This window comes from Prosopis cineraria, unplaced genomic scaffold (genome assembly GCF_029017545.1).
Source record: "Prosopis cineraria cultivar Desert tree isolate PC_DT_omini unplaced genomic scaffold, ASM2901754v1 PC1, whole genome shotgun sequence".
Classification (NCBI taxonomy): domain Eukaryota; kingdom Viridiplantae; phylum Streptophyta; class Magnoliopsida; order Fabales; family Fabaceae; genus Prosopis; species Prosopis cineraria.
Genome location: NW_026555332.1, coordinates 57,630,889 through 57,656,034, shown reverse-complemented (window position 1 = coordinate 57,656,034; position 25,146 = coordinate 57,630,889). Strand labels below are relative to the sequence as shown.

The following is a 25,146-nucleotide window of genomic DNA, read 5'->3' as shown; positions in this document are numbered from 1 at the left end:
ATTGTAAATATCATATAGGTAACTTGTAAATTATGTAAACTATGTGAAATAAATAGATATTTTATTATTATTAAATGAACTTTAAATGTTGTTTGTGGATGTTTTGTTGATTTTATTTTTTTTACCAACAAATTAATTACAAGAGAGGCATTTGAGTCTATAGAATTATTTCAGATTTTATTGGACATTTAATACAAATATATTGTGTTTCAAAATTGGACATTTTATTTCAATCTTTTGTCATTATCGTTGAGTCTAATTATGTTTCAAAATTGCACTCTTCTTCTTTTTGTGTATTTTTGCGGTTTTTTTTTTCCTTGGCTTTTGCTGGCATGTAGACTTTGTATTCCATGTCTATTAATGTTAATTGTGAAGCATCCGATTGAAAAATAAGTAAATCACTATTGATTGAGGTGTCTGTCTTCCCTTTCCCCCCAATTCCTAAGGAGTTTATTTTCTCTCTTTTAGGTGAAGCTTTGCCTTTGGGTTTGAGTCAAATTTTTGTTAAATTGGTTTGAGTGGCTTTTTTAGGATTTTTCTTTACTTAATACCTCATTTGACACCATGAAAGAGTTTTTAATAAAAAAAATGAAGTTAGACGTGGAATTGAAAATAGACTTAAAATTGAAAGTAGATTTAAAAATATATTTGGTAGGGTGATAAAAATGAGATATAATTCATAATTAATATATTTATTTATAATGTGAAAAGTCTTGAATGCCCTTGTCAAAAAAATCCTACCCACCACCTTAAACAGTTACGGCCGCCACCGCCACTGCCTCAACACAAACAACCACCCACCATGCAAATGTGAAAAGGAAGGAATCAAACTAGAAATCGAACAAAAATTGGAGAGGAAATCTTGGATGGATGCTTGTATAGTTGTGCTCTCACAAGGCAGTGCTTTAAGTGGAGAATTGCTGTTGATGAAGAATCACAGTGGTAGTCATTAGAGAATCAACATCGCTAGTAAAGGACGATGAATGATGATAGATGATTTTTAGACTAGGCATTGTTGGTGAAGTATAACGAAGAATCATCATAGACTCATAATAATGGGGAATCATCACCATCATTGGTGAAGGGCTATTGTTACTTGTAGGAACATAGTAAGGGAGGAGAAGACAAGGGTAATCAAGTCCAACAAGGAGATGGAATTGACTTCCACCAAACAAGGCATGAAACCGAATTCTATTAATTTTGATATAATTGAGTTTCATGAAAGATTAAGTTCCATGGCATCAAATGAATAAGAATATTAGTTCCATCTCAATTTCTACTTCCTTCACCCCTATTTTTTGCTATCAAATGAGACATAAGTATTATTATCAAGTGACTGTATTGTAAGAGCAAGCGTTGAGCATTTTTTTAAAAAATATATTTTTGATGATTTTTGTGAGAAATTATTTTATGCTTGCTAATTGCTAATGATTCGAATTTGTTCAGGGAATATTGTCTTTTCTTGAATAAATATCATGTAATTTGCTCTTGTTTATAATGGATGGATTTTTATATGTTTTTTAATTAAATTTAAATGTTATTTTTATAATACAATATTTTTAATGTTTAACATGGAAGATTTCTTAATCCTCATAAATTAATAAATTAATTTTTGGATAAGCATAACTTTTGATTTCTGTAATTTATTTACATTTTGTTTTTGATCTCTATACTTTTTTTCAATATTTTAGATTCCTACACTTTTATTTTTTATTATTTTTGATTTTTCTATGAGCAAAGTATAAATATTTTAAAATAACCCAAAACAATAAAAAATAAAAGTGTAAAGACCTAAAATATTAAAAAAAGTATGGAATCAAAAGCAAAATACGAGTCAAGTATAGGGATAAAAAACTATGTTTATCCTTAATTTTTTTATATCTTTTCACACTGTTAAAACTAATTGACAAATAAATTTATGTAAATTAAAAAATAATTATTATATTTTGTTGCACTTTATTGTGATTTATATATTTTAAGATACTTTTTATTATATTTTTTATTTTCCATCTACACCTTTTTTTTTTTTTAACCGACCTCTACCAAAATCTTTCTAAAATTAATTACAACCCCGATAAAAAGCCATTATTGTGAGTGGCGGACCTAGTTCTCTTCGTCCACGAACGAGCCTTCCACGCTCCGTCGGGCGCCGCCCACCGTTGTCAGCCTTGCGTGCTTGTTCTCGGGCACGCAGTAAAGAAGGTTCGAACCCTAGGACTTTTTCCCCTTCCAAAATCTGGTGAGATTGATTTGTTCAATCTGGCTTTGAATCTAATTTGCTTTTGTTCCCCGCATCATCTGTTCCCTGCGTGGCTGTTCTTGCTTTGTTTAAAATTTTTCATATTATTTGTCTTTGAATCTGGTCATGTAATCGTTGAATATTGACGTTCTTGAATTTGTGAGTATTTACATATTGTTTATCTGTCCTGGTTTTTGCTTGAATGGTGTGTAATTGGCTATCATACTTCCTCCCTCTTCATTGTGATTAGCAGCGACTTGTATGATTTGGATTGTGTTGTCTCGCAATGTTGGATTTGTTGTGTATTGGCATTCTGTCTATTAATCTTTTAATATTATCATCAATTTTGGAAAAATCTTCTTGAACAAAAATTATAAGGTTTTGCGCAGTTCAAACTTGATGTAGTATAGGTCCGCCCATGACTATATGCTTCTTCACTGTTCTCTCCATTGTATGGATTTTTGTCCAACAGCTCATGAGCAGCGCCCTCCCCCCCCCCCCCCCCAAAAAAAAAAAAACAAGAAGAAGAAGAAGAAGTCGAGGCGTTCTTGGTAGATACTAGTTTTGAAACAATTTTTTTTTAAGTAAAAAATTGTAGACATTGCAATGGCTTCGTCATTAATCATTGTTCTGTATTTGGTTAATTTTATGGATCAGGGTTTATCTAATCCTTTGTGAAGAACTTCATCAATGGCGAATCGCACTGATCCAGCAGCGAAAAGTATCAGAGGCACAAATCCTCAGAATTTGGTGGAGAAGATTCTCCGATCAAAGATCTACCAGAACACTTATTGGAAGGAACAATGTTTTGGTTTGACAGCGGAGACCTTGGTGGACAAAGCCATGGAACTCGAATATCTTGGTGGAACTTATGGGGGTAACCGCAAACCCACACCCTTCATGTGCCTTGTCATGAAGATGTTGCAGATTCAACCTGAGAAGGAAATTGTCATCGAGTTTATCAAGAATGAGGATTACAAGTACTTCTACATTTTCATTTTTCTTTGCATGACTTTTCCATCTTTTTTCTCATTGAATGCTTATTGTTGGAGAAGAATGTGTTGTATCTATTCCTGATTATCTGCCGGGCAAATCGTTCTAAATTGATTTGGAGAATGAGTTTGAGCTTATTTAGATCCAGGGTTTCTTTACCTTGAATTGGTAGAGGAAAATTATAAAACTCTGAACTCTTAGGTTAGATAATCTAATGGAAGTGGACCCAGGAAACAACGATAATTTTGAAGAACTGTTTTGAAACAATTACCTTGATGCTTGTGTTGCCGTTGAGAGACCTCTATATTGTGTTCTTAGGCACAAAAATAAATTTACTATTTCAAAACTGCAGAGTACTTCTTGGACTATGTTCCTTTTCTTCTGAAAGAAAAAAGGGAGAGAAAGAAATTTACAATAGCACCGAATCACTGATGTCCTTGTCTTTAAAATAAATCATAGTGTCACATCACATTCTGGTTAACCTCGCTACCTTTTGTCTGTTGATGCATTCTTTTTGGTATTTTTTCATTTTGTTGGTATCTTCAATATGGCTGCAGATATGTGAGAATACTCGGTGCTTTTTACCTGCGCCTTACTGGATCTGATATTGATGTGTATCGATATTTGGAGCCCCTATACAATGACTACCGGAAACTGAGGCGAAAATTACCTGATGGCCGTAAGATTTTAAACTTCATATGAAAATTTCTGCCTTATCAATTCTATGCTAGTTCTGACCCCCCCCCAAAAAAAAAAACATTCCATATCAGCTATAATCAATGTGTTTACAATGTGAGCAAATTCATTGTTCTTGATGCTGCAGAGTTTAGTTTGACACATGTGGATGAGGTTATTGATGAGCTCTTGACAAAAGATTACTCCTGTGATATTGCCTTGCCCCGAATTAAGAAAAGGTTTCTTTTTTTTACTGCTCAAGCATAACTTTCCATCTAGAACTTGCTGTGACACTTCTTTTTGTTCTATTTATACGTTTTGTGTTGCATTTTCATGGTGAAGGCATCCCATTTTTTTTTAGTAACTTTTTGAGGTAGCTGGTAATGTAATTGTTCCTTGTGAAATTTGCTTTTCCATGTGATTATGTATTGCTGAATTTGAAAAACTTGTTTTGGTAAATCTTTGAAAATCTGTTCTTGTCAACCTGAGGCAACTTTTATGTGAAAAGTTTGATGCAATGATATTTTAAGTATTATTTATTTTAATTTCTTGTTATTTAATTTCGGTTGTGATAGGAGCGTTAAATGGAAACCTCTCGGTCCCTATGAGAGAAGCTTTTTCAGTTATGGTCGTTGATGTTATTTATCTTTTTCCATCTCGTCTTTTGTTTTTTTTTTTTTTATAGGTGGACTCTTGAATCTAGTGGTGCCCTAGAACTTCGACGTAGCGCACTTGAAGAAGATTTTGAGGAGGAAGAAGAGAAAGAAGAAAATGAGCAGCCTGTTGATGGGCTAGAAGATGGATCCTATGAGAAGGTGTTTTCCCTTCTCAATAAAAAGCAATTATTTTTCTTTTTTATTTCTTTTTCCCTCTTTTTTCCCCTGTTAAGTCAAATATAGGCAGTTTTAAATTTTGGTGTGGTTAATGAATGCTTAGCAGGATTATTATCGAGGACGAAGCCCCACAAGGGAAAGAGATAGAGATAGAAGACGTGATAGTCATAGGCACAGGTATCTTTTACTCATTGCAAGCATCTGCATGTCATGACACGTTGATTTTGTCAAGGAGACTAAATGGAGTTTTATTTCTTTTTGTTGGCTCTTGGGTTATCCATGAACTAAGTTGCTAGGGTTTGGGTTTAAAGGCCCAATGCAAGCATAATCTGCTTTTTATCACATGATTGCGGGGATATTGACAAACATTTTTTTGATATAAGATGGCTAAAATGTATCGGAAGCTGTTTCTGAACTTGCACAGCATATATCTTGTTTAAAGTCATATTTCAATTTCCACTGTGGCATTCATAGCCATTTGTGGTGCACAACTGCTTCCTAGAGTAAAACTTTGTGATCCTGCCAGGTTTCTCTGCACTGACAGTGTGCAGCGAGAAGTATGATGGATCAGACATTGTTATTGCTGTTTGAATATGGTTCCAATGTGGTCGCATCAACGTGTGAATTAATCAATTGATCTGTTAGGGAATTGCAAATTTCTTGTTTAAAAAGAACTTCACGGTGGTAAGCGACAATTGTTAAATGAGTCATTAAAAATGGTCTAATGATTGCCGCGGGTTAAAGCAATTAGTTGCTAGTCATATTGATTTTTTCCCATTTCATCCAGTCTTTTGCATAAATTACTTTGTTGTTAGTGAAGGTGAATGTTCAATGCTTTGCAAGTCTTTTCCTTCTAAATTGGATTCCTTGATCAGTGCTTTTATTTTTGGGCTACCAGGGATCGAGATTATGAACGAGATTACGATAGGGAGAGAGGGCGAGGGCGTGATAGAGACAGGGATAGAGAGAGGGACAGGGACCGAGACAGAGACAGAGATCGAGATCGATATCGTCTGAGGGAAGAGAAAGAGTATGGAAGAGAAAGAGAGGGGAGGGAGCGAGATAGGAGAGACAGAGATAGGGACCGGGAGAGAGGGAGACGAAGAAGCCACTCAAGGAGCAGAAGTAGGAGCAGAGATCGCAAGGATAGGAAGAGACATGGACGGAGCAGCACGAGTCCAAGCAGCAGAAGGCATGGAGATGGTGGACATGAGGAAGCAGAGCCCAGGAAGAAGAAGGAGAAGAAGGACGATGGGACGGATCACCCTGATCCGGAGATTGCTGAGGCCAACAAGTTACGAGCTGCTCTGGGCTTGAAACCCCTCAGACCCTGACGCAATTTGTTCTTTTATTTCTTGTTTGTCTGATACTACAAAACAATACATGTTGGATCCTCCCTGTACGAGTGGCCGTTGCTGAGTTTTGTATTAGGCTACTCGCGTATAACATTATTGCTGCTGCCTGCTCCTCCTCTGGTTCGTTCGGCATTTCCTTGTGAAATTTTAGATTATAAAATTGGCTTGCTGAAAATAAGTGTGATAAAGTTCAAAATTCATTTGACAAGGACAATGAGATAAAGTTAAAAGACAACTTTAAAATTATACTTCCTTCGTTCTTAAATTATAAAATATTTTTAAATAAAATTTTACATGTGAATAAATTTCATTAAATGTATTTAATAATTTTATTTTTTTCAAAATAAAAATATAAATTTTTAAAAATATTCATCATTAAGAGAATGAATAGAAATTAATTATAAAAAAAATAATATTAGAATTAATATATTTAATAAAATTTTAATCTACCTCAAAATGTCTTGTATTTTAGGGCGGAGAGATTTTTTAAAAGTGCTATATAATTTAAAATGAATGAAGTATAAAATATAAATATAAGTTAAAGATTAAAAATCAAAATAGTAGTTGTATGATAAAATATAAATATAAATTAAAGATTAAAAATCAAAATGATAATTGTATGAAGTACTATCATGTCTTTTGTTGGAAAGACGCATTGAGTGATGAAATAGATTGTGATTTATTTGAAGTTGAAGTTGAAGTTGAAAAATGAAATTTAGCATGAATCAGGGAAAGACATGAATAATTTGGTCCACTTGAGATAATAAGGGACAAAATTTTGGAGGATGGTTCCCTAATATGCTCCGTGTTCCTATTTTTTTTTTTTTTTTCATGACAAGCTCGAGGCTCCTATTAAATGTATAAAAATGACTTGCTATGAATGTACGGACAATAAATAAGGGTGGAACTGAAAATGGTGAAAATAAGTTAATTTGATCACTTGATATGGAAGAACTAGGCAGCGTATTGTAAAGAGGGATCGACGTGAAGCAGAAACAGTAAATAATCGGAACAGAGAATTGCGGAGGACTAGGACGAAAACAAATGGCGATGCGTCAAAGAAGTATGTATATCAGGGATTAATATGCCATCTGAATCGTACTGAAGAGAGCCTGAAGAATACAGCGGCCTGCACCTCCCTCCCATGAGGATCCTCTTCTTGCACAGCCATGCTTCTTCATCATCCTCTTGCCTTTTCCCATCATCCTCAACCTTCTTTTTCAGGCGGCTTGTGGCGCTCATTATTCTCGACACATCCCTTATCAAGCGGCATGATCTTACCTTGCTCCTCAACAGTCCCCAACTGCCGGCAACATCTTTACGGCGGTCTCTAGCAGCTTCACCATCATCACTCTTCTTTCGATCTGCGTGATTGTGCGTATCATGAAGCTCCAGAGCACCGTCGACCTCAAGTTTAATAAGCTGAGATAAGGGACCCACAACTGCCTGGTTCCCACTCACCAAATCGTTTCCTTCTTCAGCCAAGTGCTTCTCTTTCCCATCTTGGTCCTTTTTACCCAGTGATCTCTTGTTTCCAAACACGCTGGACAAGAAGACTGCCACAACTTTCTTCGTAAATCGATCTTCGCGTTTAGCCCTTCTGCTTCTTCTGTGCATGGTTTTGTCCATCAACTTGATCTTTATGCCCAACTTTGACTGCCTGCGCATGACGAAGCTAATGAAGTCAGATGACCAAGAACCTCTCTCTCTCTTTCTCTCTAGGAGTAGAAACACGGCCATGTCCCTTTTTTTTAATTTAATTTATTCATCATTTCAAATTTTTCATTTATCTCTAATCTTTTCCCAACAAAATTCCTTCCCATTATCATATAACTTTTACATTGACACAATTTTTTTAAAAATATTTTATTGCAATATCTCTCTCTTTTTTCAATTATTGCAATATCTCTAAAACTTGCAAAAACTACTTTACCTTATCTCTTATTTTTCTCTCTCATTAAATTAATTCTTTTATTTTATTTTATCTCTAAAATTATCATACATTATCATAACTTCCTAACCTTTTTATTTTAAATTTTATTTTTAAAAATTTTAAAAACCTTCACACATTATTTTATAGGCCATTATCATAGCTTCTTATCCTTTTATTTTAAATTTTAAATTTTAAAAAGCCTTCACGAATTATAAGTTTTCTACCCACGAAAGCACGAGGATGTCAACATGGATCTACGTCTCCCGAAATATTTTCTTACCATCGCTCAACTTTCTCAATCATTATTATAACTTCCTCCTCTCCCGGAGCTTTTTTGTTTTATTTTTAAGCCCCAAGCCACTCTAATGAAATTGATGTCATCAGAGACTTTGGTGGGAGAGAATTGAATGCTTCACGTTTCCTGAGGGCCAAAGTGAAAGGAAAAAGAAACATGCTAAAGGAAGATCAGAGAACATATAATCAAGAGGAATTTACAATTAGATCTGCAGATGGCCACTTCTGCGGTGATGTATATATCTCAGTAATTAGGCTAAGAATTGGCACATTTGCTATTTTATTGTTTCTTTCTTAAAGCACACAATGAACCAAGTGATTGTTACTTGCGTTGAAAACTGAAGCAGATTATTGTGTCACTGTGAGTTATAAACTTCAACTATGGAGTTGAGAAGTGGGAACTCATGGTGGAAACGTGGGAGTGAATATTGCCTTATTTCAAGGGATTTACTCGGTGCATTCTTTAAAAATGCTCAGGTAATGGAGCCCCACCACTTAAGATAAGTAAGTTTATCTTTTTTATTTCATCTCCATCTATCTGTGTTAACTCCTCTGGCAAAATTGGCATTAGGATCTTCATGCACTTAGAAATTGGTGTATTATTTCACCTACGAAAAATTTGACAGTGGGACATAGCCCCACTCTTTCGGAAACATGAAGATAGGTCCATTAATAATTCTTTTTTTAAAAATACAAATATATGATGGATCGGATTCTAGATGTTGTGTTTATTCAACATCCGAGTTATAACGAGTCCGCTACAACTTATTTACACGTACGCAGGAACATTGTAAAGTCCGCCTGCTTGCTTCGGTAATATCTCCTAACAAACTGATGTGGCAACTAACCTGACTAACTAAGATAACTCGGCTCAGCTAATTACATAATCAACGTCTTAATCTTGATAATATACTAGCATTAATCAATTAAAAATAATCAAACGCCTTTTATCCAACATTAATTACTCAATTATGCAGTCAATACATCACAATTAATCTCAGAAAAAAACTTACACACTTAACTTCATGCATTTATGATGCTTATTTTCAATTAAATTAAGACAGGTAAACTCTTTATATATTATTTACATTAAATATATAATATTGAGTATGTAAATGGCTAAATCCTGCCCCTAATTTTATTCTCCGTGATTCAAATAACTATACTAGTGAATTTAATTTGTGGGTGAGGCTTTAAGGATTTGCAACTTTACTCATATAGGAAGCAGAAGATGGTGAAAGAGGATTGCAGTTTTTTTGGTTATTTCGCTTTGCTGCTGGCTCTAGGTCTGTTTGTACCTATCGAGTTTCTTTAATGGACTTCCAGTTTCATTATTAAAAAAAAAAAAAAAACCTTTAAAGTCGTGATCTTCTTCGCCCACCACAATATTTACTGTTTATTATAGTTTTTAGTATTCTTTAGTAACTCGCGTTGAGTATGAGACAGTCAATTTTAGCTCTACATCTTTTGTCGCACGTGGGCTACAGAGCATCTCATGACCTGAATCGTGGAATGCCAAAATACAATCATAGAAGTGCAACGATAGAACAGTTGCAGAGATGGGAACTTACGGTGTACTTCAATATAAAATGTCGACGACCCATGTACCGTCGAGGAACATATCGCGATACTGTCTTTAATTTAAATTTACTTACAGATTCAAGCCGTTAGCAAACACACCATTAGAGAACTATCTACTAGACCACGTTTGTTGTCAGTCGGTCCAACAGCCGAGCACAAGCCAGAATCAAACTTAAAACAACCACCTACACATCTACTAAACCATCTCAACCTCACTTCTTCCACCTCACATCTGACTTTCAACCACCAACAAAAAAGCAAAACCAAACATGCTCACACTGCCAGGGAAAAATTATACTAATATTTACTATGTTACTAAAATATTAAGTAATTACTATGCTGTCACTGTGGGTCTGCTAGGCCTTTTTCCTTCCATGGCATCTTTCTTCCTGCGACAGTTAGCACAGAGGAATGGACCTTCCCATGGTTTTGATGCTGGCGAGAAAAAAGGCCCAGAGTTCACTGATAAACCATCAACCGGGGGTTGATCCACCTGGCAGACTGCACAACGGAAAATCCCAGAGTTCGCATTCAAAGGAAAATCCTTGCCAAGCCTGCATTTCCAGCAAGAAACTTGAAGAATCAAGATTTAAAACTCAATCCCATCCAAATGGTATGCAGAAAGACAGAACCATTTCCATCCTACCACTTGTCACAGAAAACACACAGAAGCAGGCATTTCACAACTAAATGTAGGTTACAGATTTAAATGCAGCAGTTATGGGCAGGACAAAACATCAGCTAAAGTGAAATGTCGAACATACCTTTCTGCAAGCATTGCAGAACCCTCTTCAAATAACTCCTCCACAACTCCCACAGCAGATAGCTTATTAGTAGCTTTGTTTGCGGAGTTCTGAGATTTCTTTCCAAAGAGAAGTGAAGTTATCATATTATGTTTCTTTTTTGGAATTGGTGGTAATACAGGATGGTCTGAAGGAATAATGTCTACAACAAGGCAAGTTGTATCATCCTTCAGTCCCCTTGACCTTAAAGCCTCCTGGAGAAAGGAAGAACGGCAAAGCATTAATGCAAGAACATAATTGGACACCTCCCAAAATGATAGAAAGACTGCTCCTAGTGGACATCACCTTAACTACCAGCTTTGCAGCAAGCTCTGCAGGTAGACCCCGACAAGAATTGGCAGCCATATCAGAAGATAAAGCATCCCAAATGCCATCAGAAGCTATGATAAGCCTTCCACCAGCATTTGAAAGCTGAGTAACCGACAAAATGATTGAAAGAATTGAAATTTAGAACTCAGTACTTTTACACAAAAAAAGTCAACAGATTATACTGCAAGAATGAAACCACTTCACCTTCACTTGCTTAACATGAGGAATTGGCACAATAAATTCTCCCACATCTGTGTCACCAATAGATCTAGACAGACATAATCCACCAGGCCAGCAGCGAAGGGGTCCTACCTGCATGCATATTTAGGAATTAAAACAATGAGATCAAGTAAACCCAGGTTAGAACGGCTAAAGTAGAATATGCCAGACCTCATTGCCTCCAAATACATTGAGTCTCCCCACTTCACCACCACTAGCAGTAACACGTTCCCTCTCTTCTGCATTCTCTTCCAGTCTGTGATCAACTGTCAGAAGAGATACTACACCTCCCTGGGTATCTAATATACATCGGGAATCCCCAACAGATGCAACGGTGACAGTCCAACCGTCCACCAGAACAAATGTAGCTGTAGTCCCAGAAGTTTCACCTATAAATGAGATTAGGTTGTCAAGATAAGCATACATTAATAGTCTGAGGATGCACACAATGAAATATAATTAAAGGACATTCCTTTGTACCTTTTTGCTGAAATTCTATGTCAGTTTTCACAAACCCAACAACTAGAGCCCGAGGAAGAGCTTGAAGCCATTCATCCCTGCTGATATCTTGTGGTATTGCACTCATAACATTACCAAGTAAATTTTCCTTTGCAAAAATTGCAGCTGATATACCATTATGCCCGTCAAAGATCTGCCAAATGAGAGCTACCAGTAAGTATCACAAACAAATGCAGAGAGAAAGTGATGTTCCACCTGATCACAGAGAAGAAATGATACATTGTTGCCAGTCAACGTTTATAATTATACAAGTACACCAAGATCAAATAATACCGCAAAAACAGAAAACAGTGTTGATGAATCCCCAGGAATCCTCTGGCAGTCTGTCTTGATTAAAAAGTAATCCTCCCCTTTCTTTGCCAAGCCAGCCTGTCCATGCTTCACGAAAGGTTTTTCAACTTTCTCATTTCGAAGCTCGCGGCCAATCAGAGTTGCCAAAGGAACAAGTGGCGCCTTTGTCCTAGGTAATTCAGTCTTGCTCATCTTGGTCTAAAATTCAACATTTCCGGACACCCACTGAAGAAAACCTAATAATCAAAAGGAATATCACAAAATAAACAATTAATGGGGATATCTCTGCCACTAGATATAAATGCTTCCGGGCCTTTTTCTTGGGAAAGGGCTTGCACTATTAGTGCTATCAGGAAAGAAAGTGGCGAAATCCAACTTATAAAACGACCTCTCTATACCATTAGAGATTATTTACTTTTAAGAATAAGATTCATTAATTTGAGCTGCCCATATTGGGGAATGCTATATTCGGGACATAAATCTAAAACCATAGAACACTGGTGATGTACATTACAATAAAAAAAAGCCAAAACCAATCTCCCCCTACAAAATCAGCCAAAATTTCTTTGTTTAAGTCAATTTTATTGGGGAAAAGTGAAATATCAGAAAAATTCAGTGCCGGATGGTTCAGCGAGAGCAGTTATTTTCAAACCAAAGCCTTAACAAATATCACAAGCTCGCATCCAACTTGTAATTCACAAGAATCAAACTTGAACAACTATCAGAATGCTCGGATAATATTCCATCTTGCGACATGGATATCCACAAACCAAGGAAACTGCATTTTAAAAGGGAAATGGATAGTAAATACATCGAGGGGTCCTACATGATTGGTCGAATTTGAGCTGCATTTTATAATTTTCTTAAGACAAAAATCACTAACTATGAAAGTTCAGATGACATTAATAACGGTAAGGGAAAAGGAAAAAACTGAACTCACAGGTGAAAAATGCAGTAGATCGAGGAGGACGATTCAACATTGCTTATTGGCCATACCATACATGTTAATCCTCCAATTCTAGAGCCACTGGAGAAAGCATTTCCAAGAGCTAAGCTTAGATCAAATGCCCATAAACCCTAGTAGCACAAAATAGAGAGGGAGCAAGCGAGCTTGCCTGTGACTTGATTGGAAGAGAAATCCAGAGAGAGAGAGAGAGAGAGAGAGAGAGAAACGCGGAATCACAATAGCTCGGGCAAGGGTTACTGTAATGACATTTTTGCCCTGGTCCTCGTTGTGATAGACGGAATCACAATACCCTTGTTTTAAATTACATAAATACCCTCTTACTCTTACATTGGCTCTGAGTTTCGATGAATACCTGGTGGTATTTTTCTTTTTGAGTAAAATATTTACTTTTCCTTTTCAATTTATAAATTATTTTTAATAGTAGTTTAATGTTAAAAAAATATATTTTAATAAATATAAAATTTTTTAATTTTATTTATTTAAATATTATCTCTTATTATTTCACTCTTTAAATAAAATATTTTCCTTTCTTTTTTATTAATAAATAATATTTATGGAAGTTTATAAAAAAATTATAAATTGTAGTATTTGATAAATTTAGTAGGTGTAATTTTATAAAAAAAATATTTCATGAATTGAGATGACAGAATATTGTATTATAAGTTGACCCTTTCAGGTTTTATTTTGTGAAAATAAATTCAAAACAGAAATATATTTAAAAGAAATGAAAAACAGATTTGACTTCATTGATGATGACGTATTTCTGATCAAAAAATGATGTCATATACTCTTTGATTTAAGAGGTGTATTTAATTTTATTTATAAATATAATATAATTTAAATAATATTTAAAATATTTTTAAAATTATTTTTTATGAAAAAAAGTAATATGATATTATTTTTTAAATTTATTATATAAAAATATATTTAAAATTTTATATATTTTTTTTTTATATTTTTTTATATTAATATGAATAAAATTGATAAAAATAATTTATAAAAAATATTCTATCAATAGGGATTAATTTGAAGATTGAAAGGGCTGGAGGCGCGAGGAGGCTGAGGCTCAAGGGTTGGAGAGAAAAAAATGGGAAGAGAGAGCCGGACTCAACACGGTTTTAAATCAGAATCAGATGCAAAATGTCAAAAGTGTTGTCAACTTCTAACTGCTATCGTTCCCATCTGCCGTGCGATGATTGCGCCTCCTCCTCTACCGGGGTTGGGTTTGGTTGTTCGTCGCCCATTATCTGTTTTTATATTTGCTGTATCAGATCGTCACATGGCTTGGCATTTACGATTAAATATTGTAGAGGAGGGAAAATAATCAATAATACTCTCTCTGACTGATGATTCCGCTAAAGAATGGAATCCTGGATGAGGAGGAGCAGGTCCCCCTCCATAATCATAAGATGAAGAAAACCTAAGAGAGTGCCTGACGCGGCCACTTTGGGGGCTGGATGGAAAGCCACTGCCCCATCTTCTTCATTCTCTGCTGGGCCCACTACTATTTCTTCATTCTTACACTATTCCTTCTGATTACATTGCCCATTTTTTAAAAATTTGTTTTATTACCACCATTCATCTAGATTATTCTAAACCCTAGTATGTTGTAAGGTTGAACTATTTTTACTAATAGCAATCTCACAAGTATTTCAAAAAATAAATCACATTGTCAACATGTTATGAGGAATATGCTATCATCTATTTTCCTTATAAATTATTTTTAACTATATCACGCATTAAGAAAATTAGTTAAAATAATCTTATTTTTTTTTAATTTCTTAGAAAATTGCAACTCCGTTCTAAGGTTTCCATTACATAATTCATTTAATTCTAACCTAGTACTTTTTAGGAGAGAAAATCATCAGATTGCCTTCCAATACACAACATATTCACATTGTTAAATGCATGTTTCCTTGGGTCTCTCGTGATATTGAAAGAGACGTGTGCATCATTCTCCTACTCTTTCTTTCCGTTTTTTTTTTTTTTTCACTTTTAACTATCTGCTTTAATTATTATTCTCCAATTCTCGGGTGTAAGGCGCTCCCCCGATGTTTTCCGTCCCTTGTGCTAGTCCTTGCATCATCAATTCACCTTTGGCCTGGCAATTTCATCTCGTATGTCCTCTGAGTTCTACCACACACTCTTCTACCTTGAACTGAATTCCATTCCCATCCTTGGAATAAATGACGACTTAGAGCATCGGAGATCAAATTTGTAGCTCAGTGTCAGGGTGCGCTGATTTTAATTTTCTTTCACTGGAAACATCGCTTCCATTTTGGAATATGAAAGAACATCAAAGAATGCTACGTCACTCAAATCCTGTAAAACATTACAGAACTCGACTTCTTTTGTCTGTAACATGGAAATGGAATCCTGTAAACATGGCCGTTTTCTTTTGTTTATAAAATCGTATAAATTTACAGAGTTTGGTGGCCCACAAAAAGGACCGTGAAAATCATAAAAAGCAAATTAGATACAACTTTATCTTCTTCCAACCTCTTTCCCATGCCCCTAATTCGAAGTGCAAGAAGATGTACTGCTAGGCCTAGTTTTAAAAAAAAAAATGGCAAAAGGGAGGAATTTTTCTCTCTTTCCTTTCTTTGTTTTTTTTTTTTCTGGGTTCAAAGAAAGGCCACAAAAATTCAGCCACTATAAACACGTTGACTTGAACAGGGTGTAAAATCATGCATCTCATGATCACCATCGCAGAAGCCGAGCAAGTGGTTTATTCCTCCTCCAAAGCTCCAACGTAAATGGAAAAACCGCTCTCTTTCTCTCTCACGCACACGACACTTATTTTACACCTAAACGATATAAATAAATTAAAATTACAAAGGCAAAAAAAGCAAGAAATAATGAAATCTTACATGAGGAAGCTTAAATAGCTACCTCACTTTGCATTCCCAGTTCTTTTTCCATCGATAGGACTTGCCTGCTTTCTGGGTTGACTCACCAATTGTTTCCTTGACGGCGCAGGGATCAAGGACGGAATCATGCTCCTGTTTGCAATCACAGTTATAGGAAGGGGTTAACTAAAGTTTATCTATTATAGAAGAGTAGAAGCAACATAAAATATAGTTTATAACAGATTTGATCTGTGATTAGGAAGAGGGATTTATTACCTGGTTTCTACGTTCTTTACCAGTTTGTGATGGGTGGGTTTCTTAGCTTTTGAAACTATTCCATTGATTTTGCTGGTTGGTTTTGGCACATGTGGTTGCCAATGCAAGTCTGATTCTGAGGAATCGCTAGTTGCAACCTCGAGCGGATCATCAGAGTCATCTGTGGTGGCCATGTCATAGTCTTGGCTATCCTTTTTATTCAATGTAACTTTAAAGGAATGTTCCGAGTATACTTTTGCAGTGTCTGAAAGAGAGCTGGGACTCAACAAGGGAGAAGACTGTTTGCTTTCTGCTTCCCACTGACCCACTAGGCTATCATCACTTGTTAGGCTGTCATTCCTGTTCACCATGATCTTATCAACCCAGTCCCTGGAAACCGATTCCTTATCCTCTTCCTTCATGTTCAGCCTCTGACTGCTCGCAGGTGGCCAGGGAGGTGAATGCATTATCATGTCTTGGAGATCTAAGCTTCGTCTTTTCAGCTTCGTTGTGGCCCTCTTCTGGCTCTACATTTCATTGTTCATATATATACAAGTAAGCTTCACTTTTAAGAATGATTATAATATAATTTGGACATGTCTGATCAGCTCATTCTTCAACATGTCATACTTTTGAGGTGTCTAGTGATGATGATTTCCAAATTTTAGATGTGCAAGTTAAGAGTTAAAGAAAATGAAGAGGACTAATTTGATTTCAAAGTTACAATTCCACAGTACCTCCACGCTACCAGAATCATCTTGGGGTTTCCTATGACCTCCAGATTGTGTAGGAGAAGATTTGTAAGATTTCAATTTTGGTGCATCTTGACTACTATTTCCAGAATGTTGAAGTGGTTCCTCTTCTCCCTCCCTTCTTGCCAAAGCTGCCTTCAAATTAGCAATCTGGCAAAGATGACAGTAATGACACTTACACTACAAATACATGAGTATATTATTCTTCCAGATACAGTATAGAACGCATTTCTTAGCGTTATATGACATGAAAATTGCAAGAACCTGTTCTTTAAGCTCTTTCACTTCTGAACTCTCTTTGTTAGCTCGGGCAGCACCAAGTTCAACTGTGGAGACGCGTTCTGCAAACTTGAGTGTGCTGAGTGTTTCTCCAAGAGCGTCAGGTTCTGGGCTAATATGTACGAACATGAGTGTCTTGGCTTGCCCTCCTGAGATGTACAGAATTTAGATCATTAATCATAGTCATAGACAATACTACCATATTAACCACAGAAAAATGCTCGCCGTTAGAAGAAATCATACCAAGAGAATCTTGAAGCAGTTGAGTAAGTCTACTGTTCCTGTAAGGAACATGCGCTTGCTTATTGGCCAGCGAAGAAATGACATCTCCTAAGGCAGCAAGTGACTTGTTGATATGTTGAGCCTCCTTAAGCCTATCACCTGTGACTTCAGATTTATCGACCCTCTCACTTCCTGCCAAGTCAACTAGATGCATGCTGCCACGAAGATGGCTTCCTGACGTCAGGTCCCTTCCTTGAACATGGACTGTCAGGCAACTGCGATTATCATTTACCATTTGAAGTTAGTACGGAAAAAAATATTACTTGTACTTCCAAGTTAGACTCAGAGTGTACCTATGAGAACGACTACTACGATCATTCATAGCAGTAGCACTAACTGCCCGATTCTTATGTCCCAAGTCCATCAAACTCAAGACATCGGAAGTCGATGAAACAGGAACGAGGGTTGCATCTGGTACGTTAATGCCATTTTGAGAACTGTTGCGAATTTCTAACGTACGTAGTTATTAAGGACAAACAGTAGAGGAATAAGAATATCATCTTAAAAATTACTCCAATATATATTTCCTTCCGCAGTTAAAAAAATAAGTTCGTAAAGAGAAGGATATTTTTTGTTGCCACCATCAGTCGCTAGAAGATCTCTGACTTGGTCATTGTAGATCTCAAGCATCTGAACTCCGATGTCATAGGCAATAGTGTCTTTCCTCTGCTGTGACAGTAAGAAAAGATCTCTTAGTGCCCTATAGTTGACCCCCACGGTTTCCTCAGTAAGATCATTTGGTCCGGACTGCATTAATCAATACATGAACCAACCTAGTTAACACAGTTCTCACAATTGATGGGAATTAAAATTGTGGTGGGGTTGTCAGAATGTCTCACCATAGTGTGAGTTTTTCCTGAGCCTGTTTGGCCATAAGCAAATATGCAGACATTGTAGCCATCCAAAACAGAACGAATGAGAGGCTGCATGTCCGCAAAAACCTCAGCTGCAGGGGAAAAGAAGAGTGATAGAGAAATCATACCAAGTGGCAAATGATTGTGATGAGAAGTTAGAAGAAGACCAACCTTGGGTTGCTGTAGGACCAAACACCCTGTTGAAATTAAACGTTTTTCTCCCTTCCTTTCCGTACTTTGAAGGTATTATCATTGAGATACTTCCTTCCTCTATGCCACCAACAGAGCCAGCATTGTTTGCTTGCCCAAAGAAGGGTCGGACTCGGCAGTATACTCTAATATTTCCTGGTTAAACAATAAAATAAAATAAAGTGATTTCATTGAGAATCTGAACAACAAATATAAAATTATGACTAGGAGACTGAACCACTTGAATTTAACCTTTCAGGTCCTGCAGTTGGTTGTATAACTTGCGATTTTCTTCAAGTACTCTCCGATACCCTGAAGCTGCAGAAGCTAGGCTATGCACATGCTTACCTGTTAAGGGTAACTAGTAATTAGATAAGATATTGTTGTTGAATATCAACAAGGGATTTTAACAATACATACTCAAAAAGATTAGGTCCTGCTGGCATGCCTTTTGTAAAGAGTGCATTCCTGATTTCGTATGATGGGCGATAATTTTCAATTCCTAGAGAATGTCGACATCAGAATTTTAAAGTCTTTTGCCTCACTGTGATTTAAACAGTATTTACACTAAATTTTAGTATGTCACTGTTGCAAGTTACCTGGATCTCTTTGTGTTGTTGTACGAGCAACTTTTGTTGGTTCTTCGAAACGTGGATTCTCGATACTTCACCGCTACAGTGGATTTCTAGGTGTTGTTGAGAAACCAAATTTTGCTGCTCGTTCAATACTTGGAGTCTTGATTCTTCATTGTCGCAGTGCTCTTCATCGTAACACTCCTCTTGTTTAGGCTGCACATCTTCCTTTTCTTCCATCTTGATAATGTATTAGAGAAAAAGGTCACGCTGTTGAGATCTTGCCAATGCGTCTTAAACGAAAAATACTCAAAACATGCATTTGAATGTTTCTATATTGAGTTATAACTTTACCTGCTCGTCCTCAGAAGCAATTTTTAAAATTGAGTTGAGTGTTTCAGATTCCGCAGCCCTATCTTCTGGATTTGTTTTCGACTACCAGATTTTTGAAAATTTGATAAAAAAAACTCAATCAAGCGTTGCTGTAAATCTCTATAGATAAAGAAGAAATATGCAAAATTTCTTTCAGAAGTATCACTATGCATGAAGCTGAACAAAATTAAAAAGAAATAGATGCCAACCATTTCATGTTGTATTAAGAGGCGACGTTCAAACTCCTCTGTAACTTTGCGAAGCAGGGACTCCACTACCTGAAAAGGAGATAAGAAATAGATAAATACATAGATTCGATCAAGCATGAATAGAGAAAAAGTGCAGTGCAATGGCTGGGGCTGCATAAATAGTACGAATTACTGGGGTACTTGGCGCAACAAATGGACTAAATCCTTACGCTGTGTCAGAATCTAATGTAGACGATGATAATAATGTCAGTGCAGATTTAGAAGAGAAAATACTTACGTTGATAATCTCTTCATGCTTCTTGTCAGACAAATATTCCCGAAGTAGTGCATTCAAGTTATGAACTGAACCCTACGATTCCAGCGATGTCATGTTAGATATTGGTTACATGTTCCCATGCGAAAAGAAAAAGGTAAAAAGGTATAAAGGACAAAACTCTCTAACCCCTTCGTTGCGGTCCTGCCCTAGATCACTGCTTGTAGATCGATCACTCGTCAATCCATCTTTCTCACTTGTGGTCCTTGTTAAAGTAGGGAGGAATTGTTCCGAGTTTTTGCGCAAAAAGGGTCTTCTAGAAACGAGTGGCTTTATGTTCCCACCATGTTTCCATGACCCTATTTTCCCTCCCTCTTTCCATTCACTATATGCCTTGATTGCCAAAACACAATCCACTAGCCTAGCTGATTTCCCTCCCTGCAGCCACATCAGAACTGTTATTGATGTCATTCAAAGTAGCAAGACAACTCTTTTAGCTTATGCTAATAAGCACCTGCTCCAAATCAGAAGCTTGAAAGGTAGGAAGGCCCATTTCTTGCAAAGCTACCAGGCAGTTCCTCACATTTTCAAAGTATTGAAATGCAGATAGTGCTGCGGCTCCATCATCGGAATCGCAGGGACCTTCAACTACCTAACCATATAATGCAATCAGTGTCACCGAAAAGAAAATAACATATTACTCATAAAAAAATTCGACTGAATTATACCTTGGGCACCACGCCAGGTTGAATTCTGTTAAGAACGTTGCAAAGGATTATGCCACTACGCAAACCATTCCTGAATTCTTCTTCAGAAGGCTCTGCTGGAAACTCTTTCCCTCCAATTACTCCATATTCCTTCCGCAACCACCCAGCAGCTTCATACCTTCTTAAGCCTGCAAAGTAACAAATACCATCTTATATCAGAGTAACAAGACCTTTTCAAATTAGTAGTTTCTTTTTTTCTTTTTGTCAACAATGATGACCCTAGAACCTAGAAACCATGTACCCATTCTACAACTGCATGTCTCGGAACTCATACGAAGAACATTCATGCTTGTTTCCTCAGTACCCTCGACGTTTGAAAGCGGAGTTTTAACAAACAAGTTTTGAGTGATTCTAATTTCAATTGAAACCCAAATACTTGGCAAAGCAGAACAATACCTTTTTATGATATTAAAGGAAAATGTAATCAAGAGGAATTCAAAAATCTTATATAGCTAATAAATTTGAATTAATAAAACGATATTTCCTTGCTAAGATCAAGTGCTGAAGTTGAATGTCAAGTTAAAGAACGGGAGAAATGAAGATTAACGGACAGAAAGCCAAAATAATCAGAATATAAAAAAAATGAAAGATAGATGACGAATTGAAGAGATTACGTACAAGATGGTTCAAGTTTCCTTGACGCCGAGTTGGTATCGCCCAATTGGGTCCCATTCTGTTGAAGAACATCTTCAACGACAGATAACACTGAGAATGGCAATACCTGTTCTGTCGCCATTACTCCCCCCCAAGTAGTCAGGAATTCAAACTACCAGGAGACTCAGAATCTGATACGCCAGCCGATAGGCTCCAACGAAAAGTTTCATACATAAAAAAAAAAATGAAGCGGAAGTGGTGATTGAAAATGAAAAATCTCAGCAAGATTGTCAGGGAAAGAAGAAAATGAATACAGAAAAGTGGGAATATGAGAAGAGGCTTGACGTGGAGCTACCTAAAAAAAAAAAAAAGAACAAGAACGAGAAGAAAACGAGAAGGAATTGAAGAAAGCGACGAGAAAGAGAATGGAGGTTTGAATATTGGGACCCTTTCCCTCACTTTCTGCGTGTTTTCTGAGTTTTCTCCCTCAAGTTGTGTTTCTAATATTGACGCAGAAAAGCTGCACCGAACCTACTTCCGAGCCTCTCGCTCGGTGGCTTGCGTCTTATTTATTCAACGGCCGAGAAAATCCTATATTCCGAAATTTATTATCTCTTTTTTAATGCAGGTGATGCTGAGGGTTCTCTTATGATATCCTAGCCCTGTTGATCAATGCAAATATAAATATTAAATGAAAAGTGAAAGGATAAAAATTAATAAGAAAAATAATTATTGTTGATCAAGGTGACCAAGAATAAATCTTTGTCAGCCCCGATGATACTTTATCAAAATTGAGAAAAATATCAACACAAGAAAACACGCACGTGTATTACTCTGTTTGTTAATGAACTTAGCTTCTGTAATAAACCAGATCTTTTTTCCATTACTTTAAATTTAGAAGCTAAAATCTACGTCTCACTAAAAATGGAAAACAAAAATCTGGTTTTTGCCGTGATTCATCTATGCTTCCCCTTATCAACCAAAAAATCTATAATTCCTCTCATAATCTCATTTGTTGAGACCAGGAAAACATTTTCTAATTGTGCCCACTCTCTCCCTCTTGGACTTCAAGCAAGCCAAGATTTAACCATAAGAGAACCGAGATTAAAAAACATGTATATTACACAGTTTTTATAGATTTTGAAAGCTGAAAATATATAGTATTAAGAAAAATTTAGAAATTCGGTGCACCCCACCGCTAGTGGAAAAGTTGCATAGAATAACATTTATTTAATCTTTTAAAGAATATTTATTTAATAGATTAATATTTTTAAACATTTGCCTCTAATCCGAGTATAGAATAATAGACTAAATTTCCAGTGACAAAAGAATATTTATTTATGAACTTTTATTACATCCACGTGAATATTCGAATTGTTAAAACTATATGTTAACTAGTTAATATGTTTGCCGGCAAACTTTGAAGTTTTATAGCCTAACGTTATTAGCTTTTTTCATAAAAGGATGCAACGAATTGATATGCTTTATGATGTGCCCTGCAGCAGGTCAATGATATGTGCATTTGTGGATTGTTTACTGGATATGAATTTGAAAAGAAGCGGATAGATGTAGTTTAGAGGAGAGGAGATCAGTATGCATGAACGCAAACATTTGGGAGAGGTGATCATCTCCTGCGTTGGTTGATGTCCCACCCAATAATATAAAGAACAAGCATTTCCAGCTCTTTTCTCTTTGAGATTGGTGCTGATCAACATTCTATCATCATTAGCCTTTATGAAATCGAACTTCAATATCAAAATCCAGCCTCGCCGGTTAAAGATCCATCCGTCACTGTCGACAAAGCAACCTTGAGTACCTCCTAGTTTAATTTCCCTCGATTTATGAATCAAAATAATCATAATGATGCATGTAAAAAACCTATATGTACTGTGGCAACGTTATTTTTTGGAGGTTAGCTCCAGTGATAAACTTAAAGTAGATCATTTTATGCAGATTAAGGGTTCAAATCCTCATATTGATGTATCAATTAAAAAAAAACCTATAACCCTATTTGATAGGCAGGAATGGGATTGAAGGATTAAAATTGAGAAAACTCAAGTTTTAATGTTTTCTATGGATTATTGGAAAGTCCAATTCTGGCCTCAATTCCATCTTACATGAGACTACCCAATATCACTCCCATAATATTGGAAAATTAATCTTAAGACCAAAATTATTTAAACAAAATTACCCTCACTCATCTCTCTCTCTCTCTCACACTCTCTCACACATCCATTTTATTCCATTTCTCGATCGTGTCGTGCCATCTTCCTCCCTTCTCCCTCTTCTTCGTGTTCCTTCATTTAGTTTTCACCATGAAAGCATCGTCATTGGTTCAACTTTAAGTTCCCATCAACGGTGATTTGGTATTAGCCATTGGATCTCACAAATGCTTTTGGCCACTAGATCTGAAAACAACTATCATCTCCCTCTCTCCAACTTTAGATTGGCATCACAACGTCCTTGGATGAGCAGGATTAAATTGATTTAGTGTCCTCCTCCTTTTCTCTCAATGAGCAAGATTCGACTCAATGTCCTTGGAAGAGTGAGATTTAACCTAACGTCCTTAGAATATCCTATGGCCATATTTGTTGAGAAAGAGAGTTGATGATGATGAAGAAAATGACATTGAAGCTTCGAGAGTCCTAAAGAAGTTTAGAGATGATGCAAGAAGAATGAAAAAAGACAAGAGCACATGTGTCTTTTCACTTATTCTTACTTCATCTAAGTGTTAATTTTTTTTTTAATCTCATGACATGCCAAACATCATATTAAAACTTAATCTCATTTTCGATTCCACTCCTAATCCCATTCTCAACCCATTTTCAATCTTTTAAAATTCAATTTCTCATACCAAAAGGGCATATATGTGGTTGAAAAGAATGACATGAATACATACTTGTTAGTTCGTATAAATGAACTTTTTTTAAGCATTGCAATAGAAACATTTTATATAAAATTTTTAAAAAATAACAAAAAAATATTTTTTTAATATAAATTATTGTGGTATTTTTTTATTAGACTATAGTTGATAATAAAAAATTTATTGAATATTGTTTTCTTAACAAAAAAAAAATAAAAATGCAGTTAGTTTCATTTAAAGGGATCATTTCAAAGAGCTTGTCTCATTGTTAAAGATTTTGTTGATAGTACCGACGGATGGGACATTTCTAAGTGGTTTCCTTGTTTGCCTGCTGATACCATCAATCAGCTTAGAAAAATCAACCCCCCTAAAGCTGCAGGTGAAGATACATATAGCTGGATGGATTCACCGGATGGTAATTTCTCTATCAGCTTCGCTTATGTATTTCTCTAGAGATTGGAAAGTGGTCGAATTGAGTCCAAGTGGGTTAAGTTCTGGAGGTGGCCTATTCCTAAAAAGATTAAAACTTTCTTATGGCAAGTGTCTCGTGAGAGAGTTCCTTCAAATTCTTTAAGAGCCAAGAGAGGATTTAGATTAGACTATCTATATCCCTTTGAATATGGGAGAGAGGAAGATATTATACACATTCTTCATGATTGTGAGAGAGCGAAAACTGTGTGGGATCATTTTTTGAATACTAATATGTTTCAAAGTTTTTTTTTTTGTAATGATTTACGGGTGTGGTTCAAATGGAATTCAACCCATAACCCCTGGTCATGTTATTGGCAATAGTAGCCTTAAGTCAAAATATTCAACACAGTTTGTTGGACTCTTTAAGCAACTCGATGCAAATAGATTTTTGGAGAAAGATCTCTTTCATTAAACGAAACTATCCAAATTGCAAGTGCACATCTCATGGAGGAATCAACAAATGGGAGATTAAAGCACAAGATTTTTCATCATTTGATAAGCTCTTAAGTAGAATGGAGTCCACCACCACATGACTATATTTGAGTTGATTTTGTTGCTTACATATCTAGTGGAT

General features: G+C 36.0%; 3 protein-coding genes across 8 annotated transcripts; 1 reads left to right on the top strand and 2 right to left on the bottom strand.

Annotated features, from left to right (window-relative positions):
- The first annotated feature begins 2,067 nt into the window (after nucleotides 1–2,067).
- Nucleotides 2,068–6,218, top strand: LOC129304903 (pre-mRNA-splicing factor 38). 3 transcript variants are annotated; one of them, XM_054944753.1, is made up of 7 exons: nucleotides 2,068–2,202; nucleotides 2,897–3,219; nucleotides 3,790–3,911; nucleotides 4,056–4,146; nucleotides 4,593–4,722; nucleotides 4,844–4,917; nucleotides 5,639–6,218. In XM_054944753.1, exons 2-7 carry the CDS (start codon nucleotides 2,930–2,932, stop codon nucleotides 6,072–6,074), a joined length of 1,143 nt encoding a protein of 380 aa, XP_054800728.1. In that variant the 5' UTR covers nucleotides 2,068–2,202; nucleotides 2,897–2,929; the 3' UTR covers nucleotides 6,075–6,218. The 3 variants fall into 3 exon arrangements, with proteins under 3 accessions (XP_054800728.1, XP_054800736.1, XP_054800719.1); XM_054944761.1 differs by having other exon boundaries at nucleotides 2,082–2,239; nucleotides 4,847–4,917; XM_054944744.1 differs by having other exon boundaries at nucleotides 2,082–2,239.
- A 3,655-nt stretch (nucleotides 6,219–9,873) lies between these two features.
- Nucleotides 9,874–13,211, bottom strand: LOC129320909 (probable protein phosphatase 2C 5). Its single transcript, XM_054966590.1, has 8 exons — nucleotides 12,985–13,211; nucleotides 12,027–12,280; nucleotides 11,715–11,886; nucleotides 11,406–11,623; nucleotides 11,220–11,327; nucleotides 10,992–11,117; nucleotides 10,668–10,900; nucleotides 9,874–10,457 (listed from the first exon to the last, which is right to left on the bottom strand). The coding sequence occupies exons 2-8, from the start codon at nucleotides 12,234–12,236 to the stop codon at nucleotides 10,238–10,240; spliced, it is 1,287 nt and encodes a 428-aa protein (XP_054822565.1). The 5' UTR covers nucleotides 12,237–12,280; nucleotides 12,985–13,211; the 3' UTR covers nucleotides 9,874–10,237.
- Nucleotides 13,212–15,382: 2,171 nt separating this feature from the next.
- On the bottom strand, nucleotides 15,383–21,687 carry LOC129305602 (kinesin-like protein KIN-14G). 4 transcript variants are annotated; one of them, XM_054945598.1, is made up of 20 exons: nucleotides 21,263–21,687; nucleotides 20,606–20,772; nucleotides 20,392–20,529; nucleotides 20,067–20,315; nucleotides 19,902–19,973; nucleotides 19,625–19,693; nucleotides 19,398–19,478; nucleotides 19,071–19,283; nucleotides 18,892–18,973; nucleotides 18,724–18,819; nucleotides 18,454–18,627; nucleotides 18,268–18,374; nucleotides 17,997–18,175; nucleotides 17,722–17,883; nucleotides 17,390–17,643; nucleotides 17,132–17,295; nucleotides 16,853–17,017; nucleotides 16,137–16,642; nucleotides 15,904–16,013; nucleotides 15,383–15,818 (listed from the first exon to the last, which is right to left on the bottom strand). In XM_054945598.1, exons 1-19 carry the CDS (start codon nucleotides 21,378–21,380, stop codon nucleotides 15,905–15,907), a joined length of 3,105 nt encoding a protein of 1,034 aa, XP_054801573.1. In that variant the 5' UTR covers nucleotides 21,381–21,687; the 3' UTR covers nucleotides 15,383–15,818; nucleotide 15,904. The 4 variants fall into 4 exon arrangements, with proteins under 4 accessions (XP_054801573.1, XP_054801568.1, XP_054801579.1 ...); XM_054945593.1 differs by having other exon boundaries at nucleotides 15,383–16,013; XM_054945604.1 differs by having other exon boundaries at nucleotides 15,383–16,013; nucleotides 20,073–20,315.
- Nucleotides 21,688–25,146: the final 3,459 nt, after the last annotated feature.

Bases quoted from the DNA above. Each gene is read 5' to 3' on its own strand.
- LOC129320909 (XM_054966590.1), bottom strand. From the start codon at position 12,236: ATGAGCAAGACTGAATTACCTAGGACAAAGGCGCCACTTGTTCCTTTG. The intron at 11,118-11,219 runs GTGAAGTGGTTT...TCGGTTACTCAG, and splicing joins CTCATGTTAAGCAAGTGAAG to CTTTCAAATGCTGGTGGAAG. The intron at 10,901-10,991 runs GTGATGTCCACT...TCCTTTCTCCAG, and splicing joins CTGCAAAGCTGGTAGTTAAG to GAGGCTTTAAGGTCAAGGGG.
- LOC129304903 (XM_054944753.1), top strand. From the start codon at position 2,930: ATGGCGAATCGCACTGATCCAGCAGCGAAAAGTATCAGAGGCACAAAT. The intron at 4,147-4,592 runs GTTTCTTTTTTT...TTTTTTTTATAG, and splicing joins TTGCCCCGAATTAAGAAAAG to GTGGACTCTTGAATCTAGTG. The intron at 4,918-5,638 runs GTATCTTTTACT...TTGGGCTACCAG, and splicing joins CGTGATAGTCATAGGCACAG to GGATCGAGATTATGAACGAG.
- LOC129305602 (XM_054945593.1), bottom strand. From the start codon at position 21,380: ATGGCGACAGAACAGGTATTGCCATTCTCAGTGTTATCTGTCGTTGAA. The intron at 20,530-20,605 runs GTATAATTCAGT...TTATATGGTTAG, and splicing joins AACCTGGCGTGGTGCCCAAG to GTAGTTGAAGGTCCCTGCGA. The intron at 18,974-19,070 runs GTAACTTGCAAC...GACATTCTCTAG, and splicing joins AACAACACAAAGAGATCCAG to GAATTGAAAATTATCGCCCA.